Consider the following 27551-nt stretch of genomic DNA (forward strand, 5'->3'; position numbering starts at 1 on the left):
AGACATGCTGGAGTTCAGTTACTAGTGGTGTACCACAAGGATCTGTTTTGTGGCCACCGCTGTTTGTCATTTTTATAAATGACCTAGATGAGGCCTTAGAAGGAAAGGTTAGTAAATTTGCAGATGACACTAAGATCCGGTGGAGGTGTGGATAGTGCTGAAGGATGTTGCAGGTTACAGAGGGACATACATAAGCTGCAGAGCTGGGCTGAGAAGTGGCAAATGGAGTTTAATGAAAAGAGTGTGAGGTGATTCACTTTGGAAGGATCAACAGAAATAAAGAGTACTGGGCTAATGTAAGATTATTGGTAGTATGTAGATGAGCTGAGAGATCTCGGTGTCCATAGATCCCTGAAAGTTGCCACTCAGGTTGATAGGGTTGTTAAGAAGGCATGTGGTATGTTAGCTTTTATTGGTAAGGGGACTTAGTTTCAGAGCCACGAGATCACGCTGCAGCTGTATAAAACTGTGATGCGGCCACACTTAGAACTCTACAGTTCTGGTCACCACATTATAGGAAGGGTGTGGAAGCTTTGGAAAGGGTGCAGAGGAGAAGTACCAGGATGTTGCCTAGTATGGACAGAAGGTCTTATGAGGAAACAGTGAGGGACTTGAGGCCCTTTACGTTAGAGAGAATAAGGTTGAGAGTTGACTTAATTGAGACATATAAGATAATCAGAGGGTTAGATGGGGGGAACAGTGAGATCCTTTTTCCTCAGATGGTGATGGCTAGCATGAGGGGATATAGCTTTAAATTGAGGAGTGGTAAATATAGGACAGTTGTCAGATGCACGTTCTTTACTCAGAGAGTAGTAGGAGTGTGGAACAGCCTGCCTACAACAGTAGTAGACTTGCCAACTTTCAGGGCATTTAAATGGTCATCGGATAGACAGATGGATGAACATGGAATGGTATAGATTATATAGGCTTTAGATTGTTTTCACAGGTTGACACAACATTGTGGGGCAAAGGGTCTGTACTGTGCTGTAATGTTCTATATTGTCCTGATAATTTCCTCCAATTTCCCGCATTAAGTCCATGCAGCTCCAGTGGTTAGCCAGTTGCTGAAGCAGGCTACATTTCTGCACATGTCGTCACCAGGGATGCTGTCTCTTTGTCTCAAAGTATCTTGGAACGTTTCTTCTAACTCCATTGCCCAAACTCTCATGGCCAAAACACTCCCCTGTGCACAAACCTCATTGGGCCAGGACTCACCATCTTCCTCTTGGTCTCTACTCCCTCCCCTCACCCACTTCCATCTCCTCACGTTCCCCTTCTCCTCTTCTGCCCCCTCCTCACCATCTGTCTCCCTCTATCATCCCCTCCTCCAGCCCTTGTTCCCCAACACAATCTCTCACCCTCTTTCCCTCAGCCCTTCTCTTGCCCCCCTCATGTCTCTCCCTTTGCCAGTTGCCCACACCCTTGTTGCCCAACCTTGAGCGCTGCTCCGTTAGCCCCCGCCCCACAGCCAGTGAGTATTTTTATTGGTCCGCGTTAACGGTAGCCCCGCCCCTCCTGGCCCCTCCCCCTTGGTTGTGTGGCGGGAAGCCTCGCGCGGTGACGGTTGGAGAGTGCGGAGGGCGCGGGCGCGAGGACCGGGGACCGCGGCGATGAGGCGATTAGCAGCGGCTCCGGGGAACACGGTAACTGCACCGGGATCTTCGGGATTCTGAAGGATCTGCTCACAATCCCCGGGGATCCATAGAAGCAGAGTTAGGCTATTCGGCCCATCGAACTGCTAGGTGATTCGGTTATGGCTAAAATGGTTCTTAACCCAGTCCTCCTGCCTCTCCCCCGTAAACCGTGATCCACTCACAGTCCGGAGATCCACTCACACCGGGGATCCACTCACACCGGGGATCTGCTCACACTCTGGGGATCCGCTCACACGCCGGGGATCCGCTTATATTCCGGAGATCTGTTCACACTCTGGGGATCCACTCAGTTCTGGGATCCACTCACACTCTGGGGATCTGCTCACACTTTGGGGATCCGCTCACACTCCAGGGATCCACTCAGTCCTTGGATCCACTCACACTCTGGGGATCTGCTCACAGTCCTGGGATCCACTCACAGTCTAGAGATCCACTCACAGTCTGGGGATCCGCTCACACTCTGGGGGTCCAATCACACTCCGAGGATCCACTCGCAGACCTTGTGTCCACTCATAGTCCTGGGATCCACTCACAGTCTAGGGATCCACTCACAGTCTAGGGATCCACTCACAGTTTGGGGATCCAATCACACTCCGAGGATCCACTCGCAGACCTTGTGTCCACTCACAGTCTGGGGACCCACTCTCAGTCCTTGGATCCACTCACACTCCAGGGATTTGCTCACATTCTGGGGATCTGCTCACTCTCCGGGGATCCGCTCACAGTCCTGGGATCCACTCACACTCCAGGTATCTGCTCACAGTCCTTGGACCCACTCACAGTCCAGGGATCCACTCACAGTCCTTGGATCCACTCACAGTCCAGGGATCCACTCATAGTCCTTGGATCCACTCGCCGTCCAGGGATCCACTCACGCTCCGGGGATCCACTCACACTCGGGGATCGCTTACACTCCGGGGATCCACTCACACTCAGGGGGTCTGCTCACACTCCATGGATCGCTTACACTCCGGGGATCCACTCACACTCAGGGGATCTGCTCACACTCGGGGATCGCTTACACTCCGGGGATCTGCTCACACTCCATGGATCGCTCACACTCCGGGGATCTGCTGACACTCAGGGATCGCTTACACTCCGGGGATCCACTCACACTCAGGTGATCTGCTCACACTCCATGGATCGCTCACACTCCGGAGATCCACTCACATTCTGGGGATCCACTCATTCTGGGAATCGCTCCCACTCTGGGGATCTTCTCACACTTGGGGGGATCGCTCACACTCAGGGGATCTGCTCACACTCCATGGATCGCTCACACTCCAGAGATCCACTCACATTCTGGGGATCCACTCATTCTGGGAATCGCTCCCACTCTGGGGATCTTCTCACACTTGGGGGGATCGCTCACACTCAGGGAAATCGCTCACACTCCGGGGATCCGCTCCCAGGCCAGGGATCTGCTCATTGTCTGGTAGATCCCCTCTCTGTCCAGGAATCCGCTCACTTTGAGAGGAAATATGCTGACAGCAGGAAAGTACACTGACTGTGGTCTAATTGAGAATCCCATGATTCACTGACTGCCGATTAAACTGCTATTTGTCCCACTCATGGTAACTGACATTACTGACTGTTAATTCAGACTAATTAACCCTGTAATCCACCCTGATATCCTGGTAATCCATATTGACTTTCATATTCGAGAATGACGATCAGTGACCCTTTTGAAAGTCCAGTTAATCCATTCTGACAGTACCAGGATTCACATCGGACTGTGATAATCCACTGACTCTTCAGTAATCAACTGACAGCCAGATAATTCTCTAACTGCAAGCAATCCAGGTGGACAATCCTGGCATTCAGTTGACAGTCTTGGTTGAAAGAATTTTGTTTTACTTTGTGTCTTGAAAAACTGTGAACTGTTAGAAAAAAAATTTAAAGCAAATTTACTTTGATGGCTGCATAAATATTTTATGATTGTGGCTTTCTGCATTGTGCAGATGATCAGGAGTCAATGAATTGTTTGCAAGTAAAACTGTTGATTCTCAGCAAATACATTCCAGAAATACACAGTGTGTAAAGGCACAAAACGATGTTGAGTTGTTCTCCCCAGTAGAATCTGCTTGTTCTCTGCAGTAAAAACAATCTCAGTTTAAACTTGGAAGGAAACTACTTTCCTTTCTTGCAGACGTTGCCGTGAGATGTAACTTTTGAATTGATTAATCAAAACAATTTCCATATGAACTAGTTGCTCTGAACTTCTGGACAACCACTGGAAGATTACGGTGAAAGAAAACTGAATGCTAAGAACCTGGCTAGCCAAAATTGGACCATCTCATCATTGGAATTGGGAAGCAAAAACCATTGAACTGTTTTTCCAGATTAAGGGGTTTGGAGTTTTGATAAGTGGTTTTGCATGGAAGTGGTTTGTGTCTGTTTGCTTGTAGCTGTAGTCTGGTTGCTAAAGTCAGGGAGATGTACAACAGGGAAGCGGACTCTTCAGTCCAACTTGTCCATGACGATCAGATATCCTAAATTAATATTGTCTCGTTTGCCAGCATTTGGCCCATGTTCCTTTAACACTTTCTATTCTTATACCCATCCGGATGCCTTTTAATTGTAATTCCACCAACCTGCACTATTTCCTCTGGCAGCTCGTTCCATACTTGCACCATCGTCTGTGTGAAAAATTTGCCCCTTAGGTCCTTTTAAATCTTTGCCCTTTCACTTAAGCCTATGCCCTCTAGTTTTGGACTCCTCTACCCTAGGGGAAAGTTCTTAGCTGTCCACCCAATCCATGCTCCTCATGATTTTATACACTTCGATAAAGTAACCCCCTCAGCCTCCTACGCTCCAGGGAAAATAGCCCCAGCTTATTCAGCCTATCAGTGTAGCTGAAACCCTCAAATCCTGGCAACATCCTTGTAAATCTTTTCTGAACCCTTTCAAGTTTAAGAACATCTTTCCTATAGCAGGGAGACCAGAATTGGTCAGTATTCCAAAATGGCCTAACCAATGTCTTATACTCAAGTGCACTAACCAATAAAGGCAAGCATACCAAACACCTTCATTGTCCTGTCTACCAGCAACTCCACTTTCAAGGAACAATGAACCTGCATTTCAAGATAGCACCTCACACTTGTCTCAATTAAACTCCATTTGCCGTTTCTCAGTCCATCTGATCGAGTTCCCATTGTATGCTGAGGTAACCTTCTTAGCTGTCCATTACACCACCAATTTTGGTGTCATCTACAACTTACTAATCATGCCCCCTTAACTCACATCCAAATCATTTATATAAATGACAATAAGCTGTGGACCCAGCATTGATCTTGTAATGAGTAGTGGCTTTAATCCATTACAGAAACCTGGTATGTAGTTTTTGTCACTTTTAGCCTGGAAGTCAGATAAATTGGGATACAGTATATACCATTATAAAAAGCTTTAACAATTAGTACAACTCTGGGGATAGAGATTAGGTTGAGGACAAGGGCTGGAGGAGGGGATGATAGAGGGAGATGGATGGTGAGGAGGGGACAGAGGAGGTGAAGAGGAGAGTAAGGGGATAAGACCATAAGACCATAAGACATAGGAGTGGAAGTAAGGCCATTCGGCCCATCGAGTCCACTCCGCCATTCAATCATGGCTGATGCGCATTTCAGCTCCACTTGCCAGCATTCTCCCCGTAGCCCTTAATTCCTCTAGACAACAAGAACCTATCAATCTCGGCCTTGAAGACATTTAGCGTCCCGGCTTCCACTGCACTCCGTGGCAATGAATTCCACAGGCCCACCACTCTCTGGCTGAAGAAATGTCTCCGCATTTCCGTTCTGAAATGACCCCCTCTAATTCTAAGGCTGTGTCCACGGGTCCTAGTCTCCTCGCCTAACAGAAACAATTTTCTAGCATCCACCTTTTCAAAGCCATGTATTATTTTGTACGTCTCTATTAGATCTCCCCTTAATCTTCTAAACTCCAACGAATACAATCCCAGTATCCTCAGCCGTTCCTCATATGCTAGACCTGTCATTCCAGGGATCATCCGTGTGAATCTCCACTGGACACGTTCCAGTGCCAGTATGTCCTTCCTGAGGTGTGGGGACCAAAACTGGACACAGTACTCCAAATGGGGCCTAACCAGAGCTTTATAAATAGTGAGTCCTGCCCCGATGAGGGTTGTGCACAGCAGAGTGATTTGGCCATTAACAGCAAGCCAACCCAGTGGATCATAAGATTAGGGGAGCTTCTCTGAGATTTGAACTTAAATCCTTAAAATGTTCTCGTTGAATAATGTTTATCTACCATTCTTTCATTTTCACTTTTGAAACCATGAACAGTGCTCTTGAGGCCAAAAATAGGAAGGTAATACAGTAGGACATGTGACTAAAAGCTTGTGTGGGAGAGATGGCTTCAGATACCTGGATCATTAAAATCTCTTCTTTCACAAAGCTGGTCCCTTTTTTCTAAAAGCTGTTCCTTTTCTCAATTATACCGTGTCCTTGATTTTTTTCAGAGGGGTCATAAAACTCTCCTAATTCTGATTAGACTGGTTTGGTACAGAGATTAAAGGGTATTGAGAGGCCTTTTTGTTTATATATGAACAGATGTGATTTCAGGCCAAAGTGGTCATGTCTGAGAGTGACCTGCATCATGAAAGGGTCGTGGTCAGCTCTCTAGCTGGGCAGTTCAGTCAGTCCAGAACCAATTAAGAGTTTAGCTGTGTGGAAACAGGCTCTTTCTCTCTTTTCCAGGCCTTCTAACTTCAACCTGTAAGCATCTGTTCTATTTTTTAACTTTTTTTGAGGGGGTTTGCTTATTTGGACTGTTGTGTGTATTCGGAACTGCACAATTAAGTGTAGTTTGGATAGTCTGAGTTCTGTAGGGGTTCTTTTTTCTTTGTGTTTCATTCTGTAATTTTGTGAATAAATTTCTGTCTGTTTTTAAATCTAGTAGTCAACCTAGCGAACTTACTCCTAATAATTTTCACTGCACATTTACTAAAACAAATTGCAAAGTTACGGTCTGGGTTGCCTGCTCAAGAATAATTTGAATTGTCTGACCTAGTCCATAACAGATCGGGGGATCTTTGCGGGATTTTAAACAGTGAGCGGTAGGTGCTAGTGTCTTTACTTTGGGTGTTGATTTGGTTGGGGAGACAAAGCTTAAGATAGTAATGGCTCTTTCAGTCACCAGAAGTTTTCTGGAAGTTTGACTTTGGAAGTTTTGCAAAAGATGAATAACTCCAAGCTGCAGGAATTAGCGGAGAAGCTGAAATTGGAAATGCCTGCTTCTGTGAGGAAAGGAGTGATAATTACAGCAGTAGCTCAGCATTTAAACTTGCTGGAGAAACCTTCAGAGTATGTAGAGATGGCAAGAATTCAATTGCAAATGAAGCAGCTTGAGTTAGAGTCGAGAGATAAGGAAAGGGCAGCAAAATGAAACAGTTTGAGTTACAATGAAAAGCAGAAGAGAGGGAAAAGAGAGCAGCAGAAGAGAGGGAAAAAGAGAGAAGTGTTTGAATTTCAAAACCTGATACTTAAAAAGGAAAGTCAGCTTAAGAGACTGGAGATAAAGACTGAAGGTAGGCTTAGTGAGGATGAGCAAGCCCCTGGTAGTCAGACGCCAAGTGAGAAACTGATTAAGTATGTTCAAGCATTGCCTAAATTTGATGAGTAGGATGTGGCAGTCTTTTTCATCTCATTTGAAAAGGTGGCGAAACAAATATAGCCACCAGTGGCAATGTGGGTTTTGTTGATCCAAACAAAACTTGCAGGTAGGGCTAATGAGGTATTTGCATCACTATCAGAGGAGATACCTGGGGAGTATGAGGAGGTGAAAAAAGCCATTTTAAGTGCATATGAGATTGTACCAGAAGCATAGAGACAATGTTTCAGGAATCTAAGGAGGGGCCCTGGTCAAACCTATATTGAGTTTGAAAAGATCAAACAGTAATTTCGATAGATGGATAAGAGCTTTAAAAATCAAGTAAACCTGTAATGCCCTTAGAAAGGTAATTATTTTGAAGGAATTCAAAAAATTCACTGCCTGAAGTAGTGCAAACTCGTGTGAAAGAGCAGAGAATTAAAATGGCAAGGTTAACAGCTGAAGTGGCTGCTGATTATGAGCCGGTCCATAAAACACAGTTTGGCTTCAAGAATCAATTTCCGTCCATGAAGGAGAGAAATTGGGGCAAAGACAAATCCTCACATGGAAAGGGAAGGTAGATCTCAGTAAAGATCATAAGGATAACTTAACATAGGTTAAAAAAGAAACTCTTGAGGGGATCAAAGAAGATAAAAGGCACCAGTGTTTTCATTGTAATAAAATGGGCCGCATGAAATCACTGTGTTGGTGCGCTAGGAGAAAGCCAGGTGTAGGAAAACCAGACAAGCCTGGGAGTTTTGTTGGACCAGTAACAAAAAGCACAAGGGAAGTTAGACAACTGCCTCAGAGTATACAAGATGATCAGAGGTTGGTTAAGGAGGAAGTGCCAGATCTGCTTAAAAATATACCTGTAAGGATAAAGTTTATTCACATAGGTCGGGAGTAATAGGTAAGGAGGTTACAATATTAAGGGACACAGGATCCTCTCAGCCTGTGATGCTGAAGGATGAGGAGATATGTACTCCTGAGGGGCTATTGCCAGAAGAGGTACTGGTCACATGAATCCACAGGGAGACAAAAAATGCTCAGTTATGAAAAGTGAGGCTAGAGAGTTCAAAGAACAGTGGAGAATTTGTGGTAGGAGTACTGGACAAACTCTCAGCTCCAGGAATACAATTTGTCCTTGCAAATTATATAGCTAATTCACCACTAGGTGTGCTGCCTACTCTAGTTGAAAAGCCAGTGGAGACACAGGCAACTGAAGAAATGAAGGATGCTTATCCAGGAATGTTCCCTGATTGAGTGGTCACAAGATCACAGAGGCACACACTGAAGCAGGAGAGATCAGGAGGCACAGATAAGGAAGCTGACGTAGCTATATTTTTTGATCAGATAAGTGGGACCAGTTAGGTAATTAGGCAATTAGGTAAACATGCCAGTATCATTACCTCTGCTACACTTATTGAGTTACACTAGAAAGATGAGAAGTTAAAACAGTTATATCAAAAGGCACTTACAGAAAAGGAGAGTGAATGCAACCCTGTGTGTTATTACTTAACAAATGATGTCTTAATGAGGAAATGGAGACCATCACACATTCAAGCAGAAGAGAAATGGGCAGAGATTCATCAAATTGTTTTACCAGTCGGGTATAGAAAGGAGGTGCTGCGAGTGGTGCATGAACTACTACTTGGAGATTATTTAGGGGTGAGGAAAACACAGGCTAAAATACAAAGACATTTTTACTGGCCTGGATTACACAAAGATGCAATTGAATTTTGTTAGATGTGTCACACATCAGCTAATCGGAAAACCACATCTTCACCTTTAATTCCAGCATTTGAGGAACTTTTCACAGGAGTTTTGATTGATTATGTAAGTCCCCTATCTCAAACAAAAAAGTGGGATTAAGTATTTATTAACAATAATGGATATGTCAACTAGATATCCAGAGGCAATCCCATTACGCAACATTACAGCTAAAAGGGTTGTAGAAGCATTACTTAAATTTTTTACGAGATACAGGCTACTAATAGAGATCCAATCAGATCAGGGATCAAACTTCAAATCCAAACTATTCAAGGAGGTTATGGATAACTTGGGAATAATGCAATTCAAATCTGCTGCATACCATCCGGAATTGCAGGGAGCACTGGAGATATGGCATCAAACACTAAAGACTTGAGGGCTAATGGTCAGGATTATTCAGATGATTGGCATAAGGGAGTTCCATTTGTACTTCTTGCGATCAGAGATGCACCAAATGAATCGACTAAATTCAGTCCATTTGAATTAACTTTTGGGCATGAAGTAAGAGGGCCATTAAAATTAAGAAGAAATTAATATTCAGAATTCAGAGACCACCCCATTGGACTATGTGTCAAATTTTAGAGAACGATTAAATAGAGCTGGAGAGTTGACTAGACAGCATTTAAAAGTATCACAGCGTACAATGAAACAGGAACCGGATAAGAAATCACAAATTCGCAATTTTGCACTTGGTGTTAATTCCAGTAACAGGTGAGCCTTTAAAAGCAAGGCTTAGTGAACCTTATTACATCGAGAGGAAATTGAGTAAGGTGAACTACTTAACAAGGACTCTCAGAGTGTGTGATGTGAATATGCTCAAAAGGTATTTTGATCGGGAAGGAAAGCAAGAGGAGAAGTTGTTACTGATTACAGCACAGAAGGAAGAACCAAGTTCAGAGGGTTCTCAACTGGACATTCCTCAAAATCAAATTGAACAATGAGGAAGTTGTCAAAAATTGGGATAAATTATTGAGTTACCTTGCACAAGAAAATCAAAATGACCTGAAAGAGTTATTACTATCACATGGGGAGATATGCAGAAATAAACTGGGAAGTATGAACCTAATTGTACATGATGTAGATATAGGAAATGCTGTTCTGATTAAGCAACATCCTTATAGGCATAACCCTCTAAAGTTGGCACAGGTTCAGAAGGAGATTGAGATGCATGCTCCAAGATGGCATAATCAAACTGAGTTACAGTGACTGGAGCTCACCCATAGTCATGGTGCCCAATGGTTATGTGTGGACTATTGCAAAGTCGACATCATTACAAAGACTGATGCATATCCAATTCCACGGTTGGATGACTGTGTCAACAAAGTGGGACAAGCAACTTACATTTCTAAGTTGGACTTGCTCAGAGGGTACTGGCAAGTACCTTTGTCAGAGAGAGCAAAGGCAATTTCAGCTTTTGTAACGCCAAATGGACTATATCAGCTCAAAGTCATGCTTTTTGGTATGAAAAACGCTCCAGTAACATTTCAGAGACTGACTAATAAGGTCATTGCTGTGTTACCCAATTGTGTTGTTTACATAGATGACCTGGTGTATTTTAGTCCCTCATGGAAGGAACACTTACAGTATTTATCAAACTTGTTTGATCGGCTTCGGAAGGCAGGCTTGATGGTAAATCTAGCTAAAAGTGAATTTGCCAAAGCCCAACTCACCTCCCTGGGCCATGTTATTGGACATGGACAAATGGCCCCATCGGATATGAAAACGAAAGTAATTTGAGAATATCCTACACCATCAACGAGAAAAGCAGTATTAATGTTCCTGGGGTTGAGTGGATATTACTGAAAGTTTGTGCCGAACTTTAGCAGTGTGGCTGCTCCACTCACTAAATTGTTAAAAAAGGGCAAGAAGTTTCAGTAACAGCGGACTGTCAAAAGGCATTTGACAGCCTAAAAAAACTGTTCACCACTGCCCCAGCATTAGTCACCCTGGATTTCACGCAGCCTTTCAAGATGGCTATCGATGCCAGTGATGTGGGTGTCAGTGTAGTGGTCCTGCAGGAAGATGATGAGGGAATATAAAGATCCATCGGGTATTTTTCCAGGAAGTTGGGCATTCATCAACAGAAATATTTAACGGTGGAGAAAGAAACTTTAAACTTGGTGTTGGCATTACAACGTTTCAGTATTTATATTACCCGCAATGCATCTGAGGCAATCGTAGGCACTGATTATAACCCATTGACATTTGTGAAAAACTTTAAAGACAAAAATGCCAGACTGTTTAAATGGATCTTCTTGTTGCAGCATTCAATTTGACAATTGTACATGTAGCAGGTTGCAAAATGTGATTGCCGATGCATTATCGAGACTCAAATGAGATACGGGGGCATTCAGTGGCGGGTGTGTCATGGCCACATTTGTGTGTGTGTGTGTGTGTGTGTGTGTGTGTGTTTTAGACTACTAACCCATTTTAACGAGTTTTGAGAAATAATACTAACCCATTTGTTTTTAAAGCGTTTTAAAAATGAAGCCATCTTTTGGTTTTGATGGTTCATTGTTTTAAGGGGAGAGGTATCACAAAGCTGGTCCCTTTTTTCCAAAAGCTGTTCCTTTTCTCAAGGATATTGTGTCCTTGATTTTTTTCAGAGGGGTCATAAAACACTCCTGGTTCTGATTAGACTGGTTTGGTTCAAAGATTAAACGGTATTGAGAGTCCTTTTTGTTTATATGTAAACAGATGAGACTTCAGGCCAAAGTGGTCATATTTGAGAGTGACCTGTAAAATGAAAGGGGAGTGGTCAGCTCTCTAACTGAGCAGTTCAGTCCAGAACCAGTTAGGAGTTCAGCTGTGTGGAAGCAGGCTCTCTCTCTCTCTCCCCCCTTCTGCCGTTCTAACTTTAACCTGTAAGCATCTTTTCCATTTTGATTTACTGTTTTTAATGGGGTTTGTTAATTGGGACTGATGCGTATAGTCAGAACAGCAGAATTAAGTCTAATTTCGATAGACTGAGATCTGTTATTAATTCTGTTCTTTGTGTTTCATTGTGTAAGTTTGTGAATAAAGTTCTGTATGTTTTAAAACCTAGCTAGCTTATTCTGGGTAGTCTTCACTGTACACTTAGCGAAACAAATTGCAAAGTTATACAAAGAGAACAAAGAAAGTTGACAACCCAGGAACAGGCCCTTCGGCCCTTCAAGCCTGAACTGATCCAAATGTACTGTCTAAACCTGTCAGTCAATTCCTAAGCATCTGTATCCCTCTGCTCCCCACCTACTCATGCATCTGTCTAGACACATCTTAAATGAATCTACCGTGTCTGCCTCTACCACCTTTGCTGGAAACGTGTTCCAAAAGCCCACCACCCTCTGTGTGAAGTACTTGCTGCGTGCATCCCCCTTAAACTTTCCACCTCTCACCTTGAAAGCATGACCTCTCGTTATTGAATCCTTCACACTGCAAAAAAGCTTGTCTATACCCTTCATGATTTTGTAAACCTCAATCAGGTCCCCCCTCAATCTCCTTTTTTCTAGTGAAAATAAACATAACCTACTCAACCTCTGTTCATAGCTAGCACCTTCCATACCAGGCAACATCCTCGTAAACCTTCCCTGCACCCTCTCCAAAGCGTCCACATCCTTTTGGTAATGTGGCGATCAGAACTGTACACAGTATTCTAAATGCGGCCGAACCAATGTCTGGTACAATTTTAACATGACTTGCCAGCTCTTATACTCAATACCCCGTCCAATGAAGGCAAACATGCTATATGTCTTCTTGACCACTCTATCCACCTGTGCAGCAACCTTCAGGGTACAATGGACCTGCCCTCCCAGATCTCTCTGCCCATCAACTTTTCTCAAGGCTCTTCCATTCATTGTATAATTTGCTCTAGAATTAGACTTGCCTAAATGCATCACCTCACATTTGTCTGGCTTGAAAGCCATCTGCCACTTTTCCGCCCAACTCTCCAGTCTATCTATATTCTCCTGTATTCTCTGACAGTCCCTTATGCTTTCTGCTATTCCACCAAACTTTGTGACATCTGCAAACTTGCTGACCATACCAACAGTACCCTCTTCTAGATCATTTATGTATATTACAAACAACAGTGGCCCCAATACTGAAGCCAGTGGAACACCACTGGTCACTTTTCTCCATTTCAAGAAACTCCCTTCAACTACTACTCTCTGTCTCCTGTTGCTCAACCAGTTCTTTATCCTCCTAGCTAGAACACCCTGCACACCCTGTGACTTCACTTTCTCCATTAGTCTACAATGGGGAACCTTACCAAATGCCCTATTAATGTCCATGTATATGACATCAGCAGCCCTTCCTTCATCAAACAACTTGGTCACTTCCTCGAAGAACTCTATTAAGTTGGTATGGCACGATCTCCCCCGCACAAAACCATGTTGCCTATCACTGATGGTCTGTGTTGCCTGCTCAAGAATATTTTGAGTGGTCTAACCTTGTCCAAAACACTTGTAAGGCAAAAGAACGGGTTTCACCTAAACTGGAAAGGCAAAGATGTCCTGGCAGAGAAGATTCAAATTAGTGTGGCAGGGGCTGGGAACTACAGTGGTAGGTCAACATGTGGCATGATTGAGGATAAGGTAGAGGTCACAACTGCACTAACAGAGGACATCTGGGCAGCATTATCCAGTGAGACCATGTTAAGCAGCACAGTGGCTCAGTGATTAACACCATTGCCTCACAGCACCAGGGACCCCAGGTTCCATTCCACGCTCGGGCCACTGTCAGTGTGGAGTTTGCATGTTCTTCCTGTGTCTTGATGAAGGGCTTTTACCTGAAACGTTGATTTTCCTGCTCCTCGGATGCTGTCTGACCTGCCGTGCTTTTCCAGCACCACTCTAATCTAGACTCTGATTTCCAGCATCTGCAGTCCTCACCTTTGCCTGCCTAATCAGAGTTCAGGACCAGCATATTCCCATGAGAATGAAATATAGAGATGGCAAGATTTGGGAGCCCTGGATGACAAGAGATATTGAAAGTTTATTCAGAAAGTAAAAGGAATCATGTGGAAGGTTTAAGAAACTGAAGTCAGTCAAAGCCATGAGGAATATAAAGAAAGTAGGAAAGTACTTAAACAAGGAATTAGGATGGCGAGAAGAGGTCATGAAATGTCATTGTCAAGAAGGATTAAGAAGAATCACAAGGCATTTTTTACATTAGGGGAAAGAGAGTAACTGGGAAAAGGGTATATCCACTCAACAAAGGAAAAAATTTATGCGTGGAGCCAGAAGAAGTGTGCGAGGCTCTTAATAACCAATTTGTATTGATAGCCACCAAGGAGAAAGACATGGATTAGGCAGGGGTGTGTTGATATTCTCGGGCATATTGATATTAAGAAGAAGTGTTAAGTCTCTTGAAAAATGCTAAGGTAGATAAGCCATCAGAGCTGATGGGATCTTTTCCAGGATACAAACAGTGTTAAGGGAGGAGATTGCAGGGGGCTTAATAGAGATCTTTATCTCCTCTTTAGCCACAGAAGACTAGAGAATAGCTAATGTTCCTTTTTTTAAGGAGGAAAGCAGGAAGAATCCAGGAAATTATAGGCTAGTGAGTCGTACATCAGTGGTAGAGAAATTGTTGAAGGTCCTCGGACAGGATTTACTCGCATTTGGAGAAGAGTGGACTTATTAAGGATAGTCTGCATGGTTTTGTGAGGGGAGATCTTGTATCACAAATTTAATTTACTTTATGATTGATGAGGGCATTGAACATTACCTACATTGACTTATGGAATCAGTTTAGCTCAGTTGGCTGGATTGTTGATTTACAGAGCAGTGAAATACTAACAGTGTGGGTTCAGCTCCCATAACCAGTTTGAGGTTGCTCTGAAAGACTCTCCTTCTCAACCTCTTCCCTCACTATGAGGTCTGGTGGCCCTCAGGTTGAATCACCACCAGTTGTTTCTCTCTAATGAGAGAAGTCCCTATGGTTTGGGTAAAAATATGGTGAAGCAACAACATTGACTTATCTAAAACATTTGAGAAGGTCCTTCATGGTAGGCTGGTCCAGAAGATTATGTCACATGGGATCCTTGATAAGTTGGGTATAAAATTAGCTTGGTAATTGTTGTGGAGAGATGTTTTTCAGATCTGAAAGTCTGTGACTAGTGGTGTTCTGCAAGAATCAGTGCTGGGACCTCTGTTGTTTATAATTTGTATAAATAGTTTGGATGAAAATATCATTGGTTTGATTAGTAAGTTTGCAGGTGACATAAAAATTGGTCTATTGTGGATAGTGGGAAAGGTTGTCAAATAATACCGCAGGATATTAATCAGTTGGAAAGCTAGACAGATAAACGGCAGATGGAGTTTAATCTAGACAAATGTGAGTGATATGTTTTGGAAGGTCAAATATTAGAGGAAAGTTTACACTAAATGACAAGACCCTTAGGAGTAGTAATGTATAGAGGGATCTTGGGGTGCAAGTCCATTGTTTCCTGAAAGGGGCAACATGAGTGGATAAGGTCATAAAGAGGGCATATGGCATACTTGCCTTCTTCATTCAGTGTATTGAGCAAGGAAGTTGACAAGTCATGTTGCAGCTGCATAAGACTATTTAGGCCACAGTGCTATTCTGGTTTCCATAATATAGGAATAATGCAGAGGCTTTAGAAAGGGTTTACCAAGAGACAAAAGAGATTGAGAACATAGAACAGTACAGACCCTTCAGCCCACGATGTTGTGCCAAGCATTTAATCTAAGATCAACCTAACCTACACACCCCTCAAATTACTGCCATCTAGGTGCTTGTCCAGCACATGTGCTTAAATGTCCCTAATGTCTCTGACTGTACTACCACCGCTGGCAGTGCATTCCACGCACCCACCACTCTCTGTATAAACAACCTGCCTCTGACTTCTCCCCTATACCTTCCTCCAATTACCTTAAAATTATGACCCCTCATGATAGCCATTTCTCCCCTAGGGAAAAGTCTCTGGCTATCTACTCTATCTATGCCTGTAATTACTTTGATAAATCTCATTAGATTACTTTTACTTACTTACAGTGTGGAAACAGGCCCTTCAGCCCAACAAGTCCACACCGCCCCGCCGAAGCGCAACCCACCCATACCCTATATTTACCCCTTACCTAACACTACGGGCAATTTAGCACGGCCAATTTACCTAACCTGCACATCTTTGGATTATGGGAGGAAACCGGAGCACCCGGAGGAAACCCACACACCTCTATCAAGTCACCTCTCTTCCTTTGCGCCAGTGTGCAAAGCCCTAGCTCACTCAACCTCTCTTCATAAGACAAGCCCTCCAATCCAGGCAGCATCCTGGTAATTTGCACCCTCTCAAAAGTGTCTACCTCCTTCCTGTAATGAGGCAACTGGAGCTGGACACAATATGCCAGGTGTGGTTTTAATCATGGTTTTATAGAGCTGCAGCAAAACCTTGCAGTTTTTAAACTTAATCCCCCTATTAATGAAAGCCAAAACACCATACGTCTTCTTAACAACTCTATCAACTTGGGTGGCAACTTTGAGGGATCTATGTACATAGAGTTCAAAATCCCTCTGTTCCTCCACACTGCCAAGAATCCTATCTTTAACAGTGTAGTCAGCATTCAAATTTGATCTTCCAAAATGAATCTCTTCACATTTATCTCGTTTGAGCTCTATCTGCCACTTCTCAGCCCAGCTCTGCATCCTGTCGATGTCTTGCTGTAGCCTGCAACAGCCCTCTATATCACCATGACCTTTGTGTCATCAACAGAATTACTAACCCACCCTTCTTCATCCAAGTCATTTGTACACAGAGCAGAGGCCCAAGAACAGATCCCTATGGGACGCCATTGGTCACTGACCTCCAGGCGGAATACTTTTCATCCACTACAACTTGCTGTCTTCTTCTGGCCAGCTAATTCTGTGTCCAGACAGCCAGATTTCCCTGCATCCCATACCTCCTAACTTTATGAATGAGCCTACCATGAGGAACCTTATCAGATGCCTTAATGAAATCCAAATACACCACATCCACTGCTTGACCTTTGTCAACTTGTCTCACCGCATCCTCAAAGAACTCATGGTTTGGAGATGCTGGTGTTGGACTGGGGTGTACAAAGTTAAAATTCGCACAATACCAGGTTATAGTCCAACAGATTTAATTGGAAGCTCTAGCTCAAAAAGCTAGTGCTTCCAATTAAACCTGTTGGACTCTAACCTGGTGTTGTGTGATTTTTATCGAAGAACTCATTAAGGCTTGTGAGACATGACCTGCCCATCGCAAAGCCATGCTGACTGTCTTACCAGGATATTGCCTGGATTGGAGGGTATTAATTATAAGGATGGATAAGCTTGAACTGTTTTCACTAGGGCTAAGACGGCAACATGACAGAAGTTTATAAAATAATGAGAGGCATAATAAGGTGGATAACTGAATCTTTCTCCCAGGGTGGAAGTGTCAAATACTAAGGGGCATAGGTTTAAGGTGAGAGAGAAAAAGTGTAAAGGAGTTGTGCAAAGCAATTTTTTTTATGGTAATTGCCCTAAACATGCTGCCAGGTGAGGTAGAAGATGATACAAAGTAACATGTATGACGCAATTAGACAGATGCATGAACAGGCAGAGAATAGAGGATACTGACCATGTGAGGGCAAATGGAATTAACTTAGAATGACATCATGGTCAGCAAAGATTTGGTAGACCGAAGGACCTGTTCCTGTGCTGTGCTGTCTGTCCTAGCATTCAAGACACTCAACAGTAGTAAGTTCCACAGATTCATGATTCTTTGAGAGGAATATTTTCTCCTCACCTGATTTAAGTCAGTTCCCATTAGCATCTTGTATACCTCAATTAGGTCTTCCCTCATCTTCTAAACTCTAGACAGTATAGGCCTAAACTGCTCAAACTCACTTCATAAGACAAACTCCTCATCACTGGAATCAATCTAGTGAATCATGAATCACAATAGAAAAAAAAACAAGACCTGTTCCTGCAACAATTCCATTTTGAGCCTCAAATAAACTTTCTGTAATTGTACACAAAGCTTTGACTGCGACTCTTGCCAAATTATTCGATCGAAGTATACCATTTTCATCTACAGATAACTTCTTAACAACCCTCACTACCAGCAGTGCAGACAACAAGTCACTCTCCAATTGGACCTTGGACCAATTGGAACTGGGACATAATCTCCACTAATACCATTTACCTACACTTTGGCTTTCAATGAACATTCTGGACGGAAAGTTGAATCCATCTCCAGCAACAGAATTTGAGTAGCCTTTTATCTCTTCGAAAAATAATAGGCTTGAATTCTCTCTGTGTACCAGGACCTTGGTAACAAAACAATTGTGCAGTTTTTTTTACCCACTACAGTAGGTTCAGCTGTTATGCAATAGTTTCATTCTCATGCAATCTCATGTTAAAGGAAAATCGCGTGATAGTCGCACTATTTAAACTAATTGAACCAGAATTGCGCTATAACCAATGCAAACATTAAAATTTCACAATTTAGAGTTCCCCAATTCGTCAATTGCATCGTAGTCAATTTGCATTAACGAAAAGCGCATTGTAGCAGAATGACCTCTACTATTTGTTCGGTACAGTGAATTGCTAACTTGCATTTCTTCACTGTAAGTGTGGTAGAACTTCAATAAAAATGCATACAGACAAAATAATGCCTCCAATTCCCGAGACCAACCCCCACAAAAACAACAAAAAAACTCTCCTTACTTAACAAACCATGTACACAATATGAATTAAACTTAAAGTCATTCAATATTCCTAATATTTGATTTGATTTATTGTTGTCACATGTAGCTAAGAACAGTGAAAGGTTTTGCTTTGCGTGCAGTACAGGCAGATCATAACATAAATCTTTGTCCTTGCTTAAACAAAACGAGGTATACAAGGTTACGGATGCACAGGAGGTGCACAAAAGCAAGATCAACACTAGATTTGAAATTTGAGAAGTCTATTCAGCAATCTAATAACAGTGGGGAAGAAACTGTACTTGAACCTGTTGGTAAGCATGTTTAAAATTTTATACCTTCTGCCCGATGGAAGAGGTAGGAAGAGAGTATAAGCAGCATGGGGTGGTTCTTTGATTATGTTAACTGTCTTTCCGCAGCAACGAGAAGTGTAGATGGAGTCTGTGGATGGGAGATTGGCTTGTGTGATGGTCTGGGTTGTATTCAAAACTTTCTGTAGTTTCTTATGGTCCTGGATAGAGCAGGTGCCATACTAAGCCGTTATGCACCCGGACAGAATGCTGTCTATGATGCGTCTGTAAACGTTGGTGAGTGTCCTTTTGGACATGCTAAATTTCCATAGCCTGCTGAGGGAGAAGAGATATTGTTGTATCTTCTTGACTCACATCTACATGGAAGGACGGATCATTGTTATCGTAACTCCTCGGAACTTGATGTTCTCGACCCTGTATGCCTCAGCGTCATTGATGTAGATAGGGGTGTGACCTTTCTTCATGAAGTTGTTGATCAGCTGTATGTTGAGGATGAGATTGTTTATTTATCTTTTGGTTGTGTTTGTTTGAGTGACTGTCTTTTCATGTGAATGGAAGTTGAAAACAAATGTTTTGGATTTAAAGCAGAGGCATTAATTAAATTCCCTTATTTATTTTTCTCTGCTAAAGTTCTGGCATGTTTAATAAATCTTTAAGTCTTTTGTTTAAGATACAAACTGGTGTATGAAATCAATTACCCACAAAGTATGGGATTGGATATTTAAAAGTCCGAGGAGTTCTCCATACATCGCATGGACTGCATAGTTTTTTTAAAATTAGATTCTCTACAGTGTGGAAACAGGCCCTTCGGCCCAACAAGCCCACACCAATCCTCCGAAGAGCAACCCACCCAGACCCATTCCCCTACACCTAACACTACGGGCAATTTAGCATGGCCAATTCACCTAACCTGCACATCTTTGGACTATGGGAGGAAACCAGAGCACCTGGTGGAAACCCACGCAGACAGGAGGAGAATGTGCCAACTCCACACAGTCAGTCGCCTGAGGCGGGAATTGAACCTGGGTCTCTGGCGCTGTGAGGCAGCAGTGCTAACTGTGTCTGCTTCCACCACTTCCTCTGGCAATGCAATCCAGGCACTGACCACCCTTTGTGTGGAAAACCTGCCTCACACATCTCTTTTAGACATCCCCCACCACCACCTTGAATTTGTGTCCCCTAGTAATTGAACCCTTCACCCTGGAGAAAAAGCCTTGTACTTTCCACTGTATGTATGCCACTCACAACATTATAAACTTCTATCAGGGGTTGCCTCTCAACCTCCTGCGTTCCTATGAAAACAAACCCAGATTATCCAACCTTTTTCCAGAGCCATACCAGGCAGCATCCTGGTAAACCTTTTCTGCATCCTGTCCGAAGCATCCTTATCCTTCTAGAAGTGAGGTGACCAGAACCTCCACCACCATTCAGTATGATCATGACTGACCATGCACTTTCAGTATTCCTCCTCCCACTTTCACTCCATATTTATGATGAAGGGAAGGTCATTGATGAAGATAGTTGGGCATTGGACACTACCCTGAGGGATGTTATAGAAGTGAGATGACTGACAATGAACAATCATGGCTATCTTCCTTTGTGCTGGTATGACTCCAACCGATAGAGGGTTACCCCTAATTCCCATGTCTCAAGTTTTGCTAGGATTCCTGGATGCCACACTTGGTCAGATGTTGCCTTGATTTAAAGAGCAGTCACTCTCAGCTCATTTGTGGCATTTAGCTCTTTTGTTTCCTGTTCATCAATTACTACTCCTTACTGTGGTCTATTGTAATAAGTAAGCTTAAAGAAAGAACCAGTCTGAAGTGTTAAAGATCGATCTCCCAGTGTTGTTTTTGTATGATGCCAGTATCTAAAACCAACATTGTTTCATTTCTGTCTCATTCAGTGATTTTATTGGAGTAGAACATTCTTCAAATTGACAAAGGCTTCTACTCGCAGTTCTTTTTTTAATCTTTTGCTTTCGACCTTTATAATTCAATCTGGTCAGAGTTGCAAGCATATTTGGATATCTGCCAATCTTCCTACTGCTACTGATTTATATTTCAGAAGGCTGTGGGCAAAGATGAGTTTGTTAAAATCCGGAAGCGAGACTTAGAAAGACTAACAACTGAAACTATGCAAATCAAAGACTTTTTGCCAAAGATTCTTAATGGAGAATTCCTGGAGAGCTTTTATCAACTAGAAGTAGCTGAAGCAGGTGAGTGTTTTTGCTTTTGTTGAAAGTCTGTTCTTGAGTTCATGAATACATAGTCATGAAGATTTGGTTTAAAAATACAGAGGCTGGAAATACTCAAGTTTGGCAGCATCTGTTGAAAGAATTTCAGTTTGTTTTTATTCATTTATGGGATGTGGGCTTTGCTGTATTCATTTCCCAAGTTATGCTTGAGAAGATGGTGTGGAGCATCTTGAACATCTTGTTACGACACGGGGTAAACCCCTCTGCTAATTTATACCCGACACACACAAGCTCACCCCACGCTTTTTCACTATTTAAAGTAAAAATTAACTGTTTTATTCTTTAAGTCCAACAGAGAACATTAGAACCACTAATTACAATTCCTTTCTCTTAAACCTATCTTTTACCGCCCACTCTACAGTATTGGTCCGATTTTTTAAAAAACCCCGATTAAGATTTTCAAAAAAAGAAATCACGTTTCAGAAAGAGTCGGCTTTGTCAATTTTCCTCTGAGTTTTACTGGATCGTCTCTTCTTCGGTCTTCTGTTGCACAACTTTTCTTATGAACAGGTACCTTTCAGAGAGCTATTTGGCTAGCAGTCTATGTTTATTAGTGTTCTTGGCAGTTCTCCCCCTAACTGTTCAAAATGTCTAGTTTTATACCCCAGAACATCGGCTCATTCGTTAGTTTGATGTTATCAAAACTCTAAATTCAAATTTGATTGGATTTTGTTATCTGGGGCATAATTTAAACTAATTATTTGAATTTGCTTTTGTTCCATGGCAATGCAATTCCAGCTATTTGTTTCAACCAAGTGTTACATTTTTACCTTGTTCAGCACTCTCTGTGCTTTTGGTCAGTCCTTGCTAGCTTCCTCTCTCTCTCTTAAAAGGTACAGTACACACCTACACTTTCATAACAATCTGCAATCCACTTGATGTAGATACATTCACAATGCATTTAGGAAGGGAGCTCCAGGGATTTGAACTCTTGGCTATGAAGAAATGGCAATATATTTCCAGATCAGGATGGTGAGTTTCAATCATTGTCACTTGCTATGTAAAACAAATTATTCCTCACACCTGCTACAGCTCTTGCCCGTATATCTATGTTATCTGGTTTTTCCATCATAAGACATTGGAAACAAGTTTTTCTTTGCTTTTCCTTGAGGCAATCTTGTACACTGTTCCCATTTTCCATTGAATGTTCTTTGCTCCAAGGACAACAATGCCTGCTTTTGCAATCTAATTTTGTAGCACAACTTAATCATTCCCAGACTCTCCTCTGGGTAACTCTCCTCTGTAAAGTCTCAAAGATTTATATATGCTTCCTAAACTGTGGTCACCAAATTTGGAAGAAATATTTGTTGGGGCCTAACCAGGGATTTGTGTAGTGTAATGAAAGTTCAGAATATAACTCGGGAACTTTGATTCTAAACTGGGAAAAAAATGGATTTTAGTTTCAGTTCTGTGCAGGTGTCAGTATTACAGAGGAGAAGGTGCCAGGCATCTTAAAATGCATAAAAGTGGATAAATACCCAAGACCTGATCAGGTGTATCCCAGAACTTTGTGGGAAGCTAGGGAAGTGTTTGCTGCCCCTTGTTGAGATACCTGTAGCCACAGGTGAGGTACTGGAAGACTGGAAGGTGGCTCATGTGGTGCTATTATTTAAGAAATGTGGTAGGAAAAGCGAGGGAACTATAGAACAGTGAGCCTGACGTCAATGGTGGGTTGTTGGAGGGGTTTCTGAGGGACAGGATCTACATATATTTGGAAAGGCAAGGACTGATTAAGGATAGTCAAGGTAGCTTTGTGTGTGGGAAATCGTGTCTTACTAACTTACTTGAGATTTTTTGAAGAAGTGATAAAGAAGATTGATGAGGGCAGAGTGGTGGACATTGTCTATACAGACCTTGGTAACGCATTCTACAAGGTTCCTCATGGTGGACCGGTTAACAAGTTTAGATTTCAGGAAAAACAAGTCATTTGGATGCAAAGTTTCCTTGAAGATGGGAGACGGAGTGGTGGTGGTGGAGGAGGGTGATTTTTTGGAATGGAGGCCTGTGACCAGCAGTAAGCTGCAAGGATCAGGACTGGGTCCACTGCTTTTTGTCATTTATGTAAATGATTTGGATGTGAATATAAGAGGAATGTTTGGTTAGCTTGCAGATGACACCAAAATTGGTGGTGTAGTGGACAGTGAAAATGTTATCTCAGAGTACAACAGAACCTTGATCAGATGGGCTGAGCTGTGGCAGATGTGGCAGATTAGTTCAGATAGGAGATGTTGCATTTTGGTAAGACAAATCAGGATAGGACTTATACAGGTAGACAAAGAAGGCGTTTGGTACTATTGCCTTTCTTGGACAGTGCATTAGGTATGGGAGTTGGGATGTCATGTTGCAGATGCGCAGGACATTAGATGTGATCGAAAGCAATAGCTGTGATAAGTAAAATTATAAACAGTACTCTAGTCAAGCATCACGTGGAAGGCCCATGTCTGCTTAAGTAGGAAAAGATTTATCCAGCCTAACCCCACTTTACAGCTTTTGCTGTATGGCTCTGTAGGTAACTGTACTTTTGGTCCATGTGCAATTGTTTGTAAATGCAACAAATGATTTTTTTACTTCCTTATTCTTGTACTCAAAACCCCTTGCAATCAAGGTCAACATACCACTTTCCTCCCTTCTGGCCCACTTAACCCCTTTCCCAGACTGCATTTGTTGATTAATGTACTTTGGGCAGAGACTAGATTAGATTAGATTTCCTACAGCATGGAAACAGGCCCTTCGGCCCAACCAGTCCACACCGACCCTCCGAAGAGTAACCCACCCAGACCCATTTCCCTCTGACTAATGCACCTAACACTGTGGGCAATTTAACTAGATAGGTTCTTCAGAGGTAGATGGGTTCTTGAATAGGACAAGGATCATAGGTTATGGGGATAAGGCATGAGAATGGGGTTGAGAAACATATCAACTATGATCAAATGGCAGAGCAGCATCGATTGGCCACATGGCTAAATCCTGCTCCTGTATGTTATGTTTTATGGACAATTAGAGACAAAATACTAATTTAATATGCTGCTGTCATCTTAAGAACAAATTATAAACACAGAAATGATCATCCTGTCAATTTTTGTCTGGATCAGTCATTGAAAGACTTGCTTACTGAAACTTGAAACAGCACTCTCACTCCTGGTTTTGTTTGGCATAGGGTCATCGTACAGTCATGGTCATGGAATCGCACAGCACAGAAGTCATACTTCGGCCTACCAAGTCTGCGCCAATCTGTCAACACTAATCCCATTTGCCACCACTTGGCTTGTAGACTTGAATGTTATATAAAGCACTGATCTAAATAATTTTTTAAAGATTGTGAGGTTTCTCAACTCTGCTGCCCTCCTAGGCAGGAGATTCCAGATTCCCAGTACTCTGGGTGAAAACATATTTCCTCAAATCACCTTTCTCGCCTCCTGTCCATCATGACCCCTCATTCAACTAAAGGGGACAGCTGCTTTCTCTCCATCTTGTTAATGCCCCTCATAATCTTGTACACCTCAATCAGATCCTCCTGTTAAACACCACAGGCTGTACCCCAAGTCTTCAGTGTGAAGGAAAACAAGTGATTGTAGGTAAATGTATGGAGAATGGGATTGAATATATGGGAAATATTATATAATGTTGCTGCATCTTCCTTGGTTTAGAGTATTGTATTTTACAACTTCCCCTGACGAAGAAGCAGCACTCAGAAAGCTTGTGATTTCAAATAAACTTGGTGTTGTGTTCTGATTATTGTATTTTACTGGCACTGAGTCCTCTTTATAAATGAATTATTTTCATATTACAGCTTTGGAGAAAAAAGAGCAGGAGAATGAGCAGTTACGATTGGATTGTGATCATTTTAAAGCTAAGCTGCAAACGGCACAGGCAGACTGTCAAAAGGAACGAGAGGTAAAATTTAATTGAGCAATTTAACATCACACCCACCCCAATTTAATGCTCATTGATCTGTGAACTTTCATATGGTCTACAAGCAGGTGACAAAACATCCAATATGCCACTATTAGGATCATAGGAAAAGGAGTAGGCAATTCGCTCTTTTGAGTTTGTTATGCCATTCAATGACATCAGTTGCTCCATAAACTTACATTTCATCAATCTGCCTTAACACTTCTGTTTAACAAAAATTATCTAGGGTTTAAAATTAACATCAAAAACCACTTCTGAAATAAACCAAATGAAATGAATAAGATTTAACTTGCATTTTAGGGACCCTTTCAACAACTTAGGATGTTACATTGTGTGTTACAGCCAATGAAAAGCTCTGCAGTATGATCACTGGTGTAATATAGGAAATGTGGCAGTATGTGTCCTTGGAATGCAGGCTTCAATATCAGCAGATGTCACTCCTCGCAAAAGTAATATTCAGCCACCTCTTGAACTGCTGCATCCTATGTGTGCACATAAACCCACTGTGCTATCAGTAAGAATGTCTAGGATTTGGATTCAGCAATAGTGAAGCAATAGCAATATTATTCCAAATCAGGGTGATGTGTGGCTTGGAGGGAAACCTGCAGGCGGTGATGTTCCTATTTATCTGCCCCTTTTGTATTTCTAAATGGTAGAATTCATGGGTTTGGAAGCCGCTGTTGGAGAAGTATTGTTGAGTTACTGCAGAGCATCTTGTCATTGGTAGATACTTCTGCTGTTGTATGTCATTGGTGGAGGGACAAGATCAAACATTATCGGTGGGATGCTTCTTTCATGCTCTGCCTTCCCTATGCCCATGTTCCTTTATGTCTCCTCCCCTAGTGCCCTTCCCACACCCTCAAATCCTTTCCATTCTTGGATTTTCTGGTACACACTCAACTGATTTCATTGTTGAGTCAAGATTAGAGTGGTGCTGGAAAAGCACAGCAGGTCAGGTAGCATCTGAGTTGCAGGAAAATCGACGTTTCGGGTAAATGCCCTTCATCAGGATGCTGCCTGACCTGCTTTGCTTTTCTAGCACCACTCTAATCTTGACTCTAATCTCCAGCATCTGCAGTACCCATTTCTGCCTAGTTGATTTCATTGTTGAACAATTGTCCTTGTAGCTTGCCTTCCACTGTCTTACTTTCTCCTCACACTCATTGTCTTCTTTATACTTTGCACAAAATTTCCTGTCGTGATTCCATTCTTAACCCCAGCTCCTCCCTTCTTGCTTCCCCTGTGTATATGGCAACCACTTGTGCAGCCATCTTACTCCCCTTACACATCTCCTGCTGGAAATATTTCTACTGATGTTTTGTTTTATTTTGTCTTGGGCACCTTCCAGTTCCATTTACCTCACCATTGTTGCTGATTTTCTGTGACTTCATCTTCTTGCCACTCCATAAGCCCTGACAAGCCCCTCTAGCCTATTCCCCTTGCCCAAGACACAGGCAGTATGGGGAAGTGTTGAAGGGTTTTAGGGTTGTAACAAATTGCAGAGATAACAAGAGAAATAATATAAAGAGATTTGAACATAGGGATGTGAACTTTAAAATCAAGGCATCGTTGCCCTGGTAATTGAAGATTAGCAAATGCAGGTCAATGGCTCAAGTTGAGGTCCATCCAAGCAGTGGGTGATGGGTGTTAAATATTAGTCTAGGCAGGATGCAATTGGATAGTTAAGTCTGAAAGTGCCAGGGGCATTGACAAGGCTTACGCCAACAGAAATGGAGGCAAACGTGGAATTAGGTGGTCTTGATAAAATGCAGGATGTGGAATCAGAAAATCTTCCCAGAGCTGAAAATTGTGAACAGACTGCTTTTGATTTTCACTGAAATTATATTTAAACCATACAATGATACAGTACAGAATGAGGCTTTTTGATTCCATCACCTTGTGCCCCTCCTATTATGCCCATTGTTAATAGAAAATAGAATAGTACCCTTTGGCCCATGATGTTGTGATGAACATGATGCCAAATTAAATAATCCCTTCTGCCTACCCTTGGTCCACATCTCTCCAATCCTTGCATATTCATGTGCTCGATCCAAAAGTCTGTTAACCATCCCTACTGTATCTGCTTCCACCACCACTCTTGGCTGCGGAATCCACACTCCTACCATTCTCTGTAAAAATATTTACCCCTCACATTTCCTTTGAACTTTCTCCCTCTCACCCTAAATGTGTGCCATCCAGTTTTAGACATTTCAACTCAGGAAAGATATTCTGACCGGTAATCCTATCTATGCATCTCATAATTTTATAAACTTCTATCAAATCTCCTCTCAGTCTCTGCCACTCAAGAGAAAAAAACCTAAGTTTTTCCAAACATTCCTTATAGCTTATACCCTCTAATCTTGGTAAATCTCTTCTGTACCCTCTCCAA

At 42.4% G+C, this 27551-nt stretch overlaps 1 protein-coding gene across 8 annotated transcripts in view; it reads left to right on the forward strand.

The window, feature by feature from the left end:
- Window positions 1-1545: 1545 nt before the first annotated feature.
- hsf2bp (heat shock transcription factor 2 binding protein) overlaps window positions 1546-27551 on the forward strand; it is a 127841-nt gene continuing 101835 nt past the window's right edge. For 2 of the 8 annotated variants that reach the window (XM_072585804.1, XM_072585812.1), the window contains exons 1-3: window positions 1546-1643; window positions 21061-21211; window positions 25041-25144. In XM_072585804.1, coding sequence (XP_072441905.1) covers window positions 1611-1643; window positions 21061-21211; window positions 25041-25144 — 288 coding nt within the window. In that variant the 5' untranslated portion in view covers window positions 1546-1610. Of the gene's footprint in view, window positions 1743-6328; window positions 6386-11812; window positions 11894-21060; window positions 21212-25040; window positions 25145-27551 lie in introns of those variants that run through there. The other 6 variants (XM_072585805.1, XM_072585806.1, XM_072585810.1 and 3 more) reach the window with 6 other exon arrangements.

This window comes from Chiloscyllium punctatum, chromosome 15, assembly GCF_047496795.1.
Source record: "Chiloscyllium punctatum isolate Juve2018m chromosome 15, sChiPun1.3, whole genome shotgun sequence".
Classification (NCBI taxonomy): domain Eukaryota; kingdom Metazoa; phylum Chordata; class Chondrichthyes; order Orectolobiformes; family Hemiscylliidae; genus Chiloscyllium; species Chiloscyllium punctatum.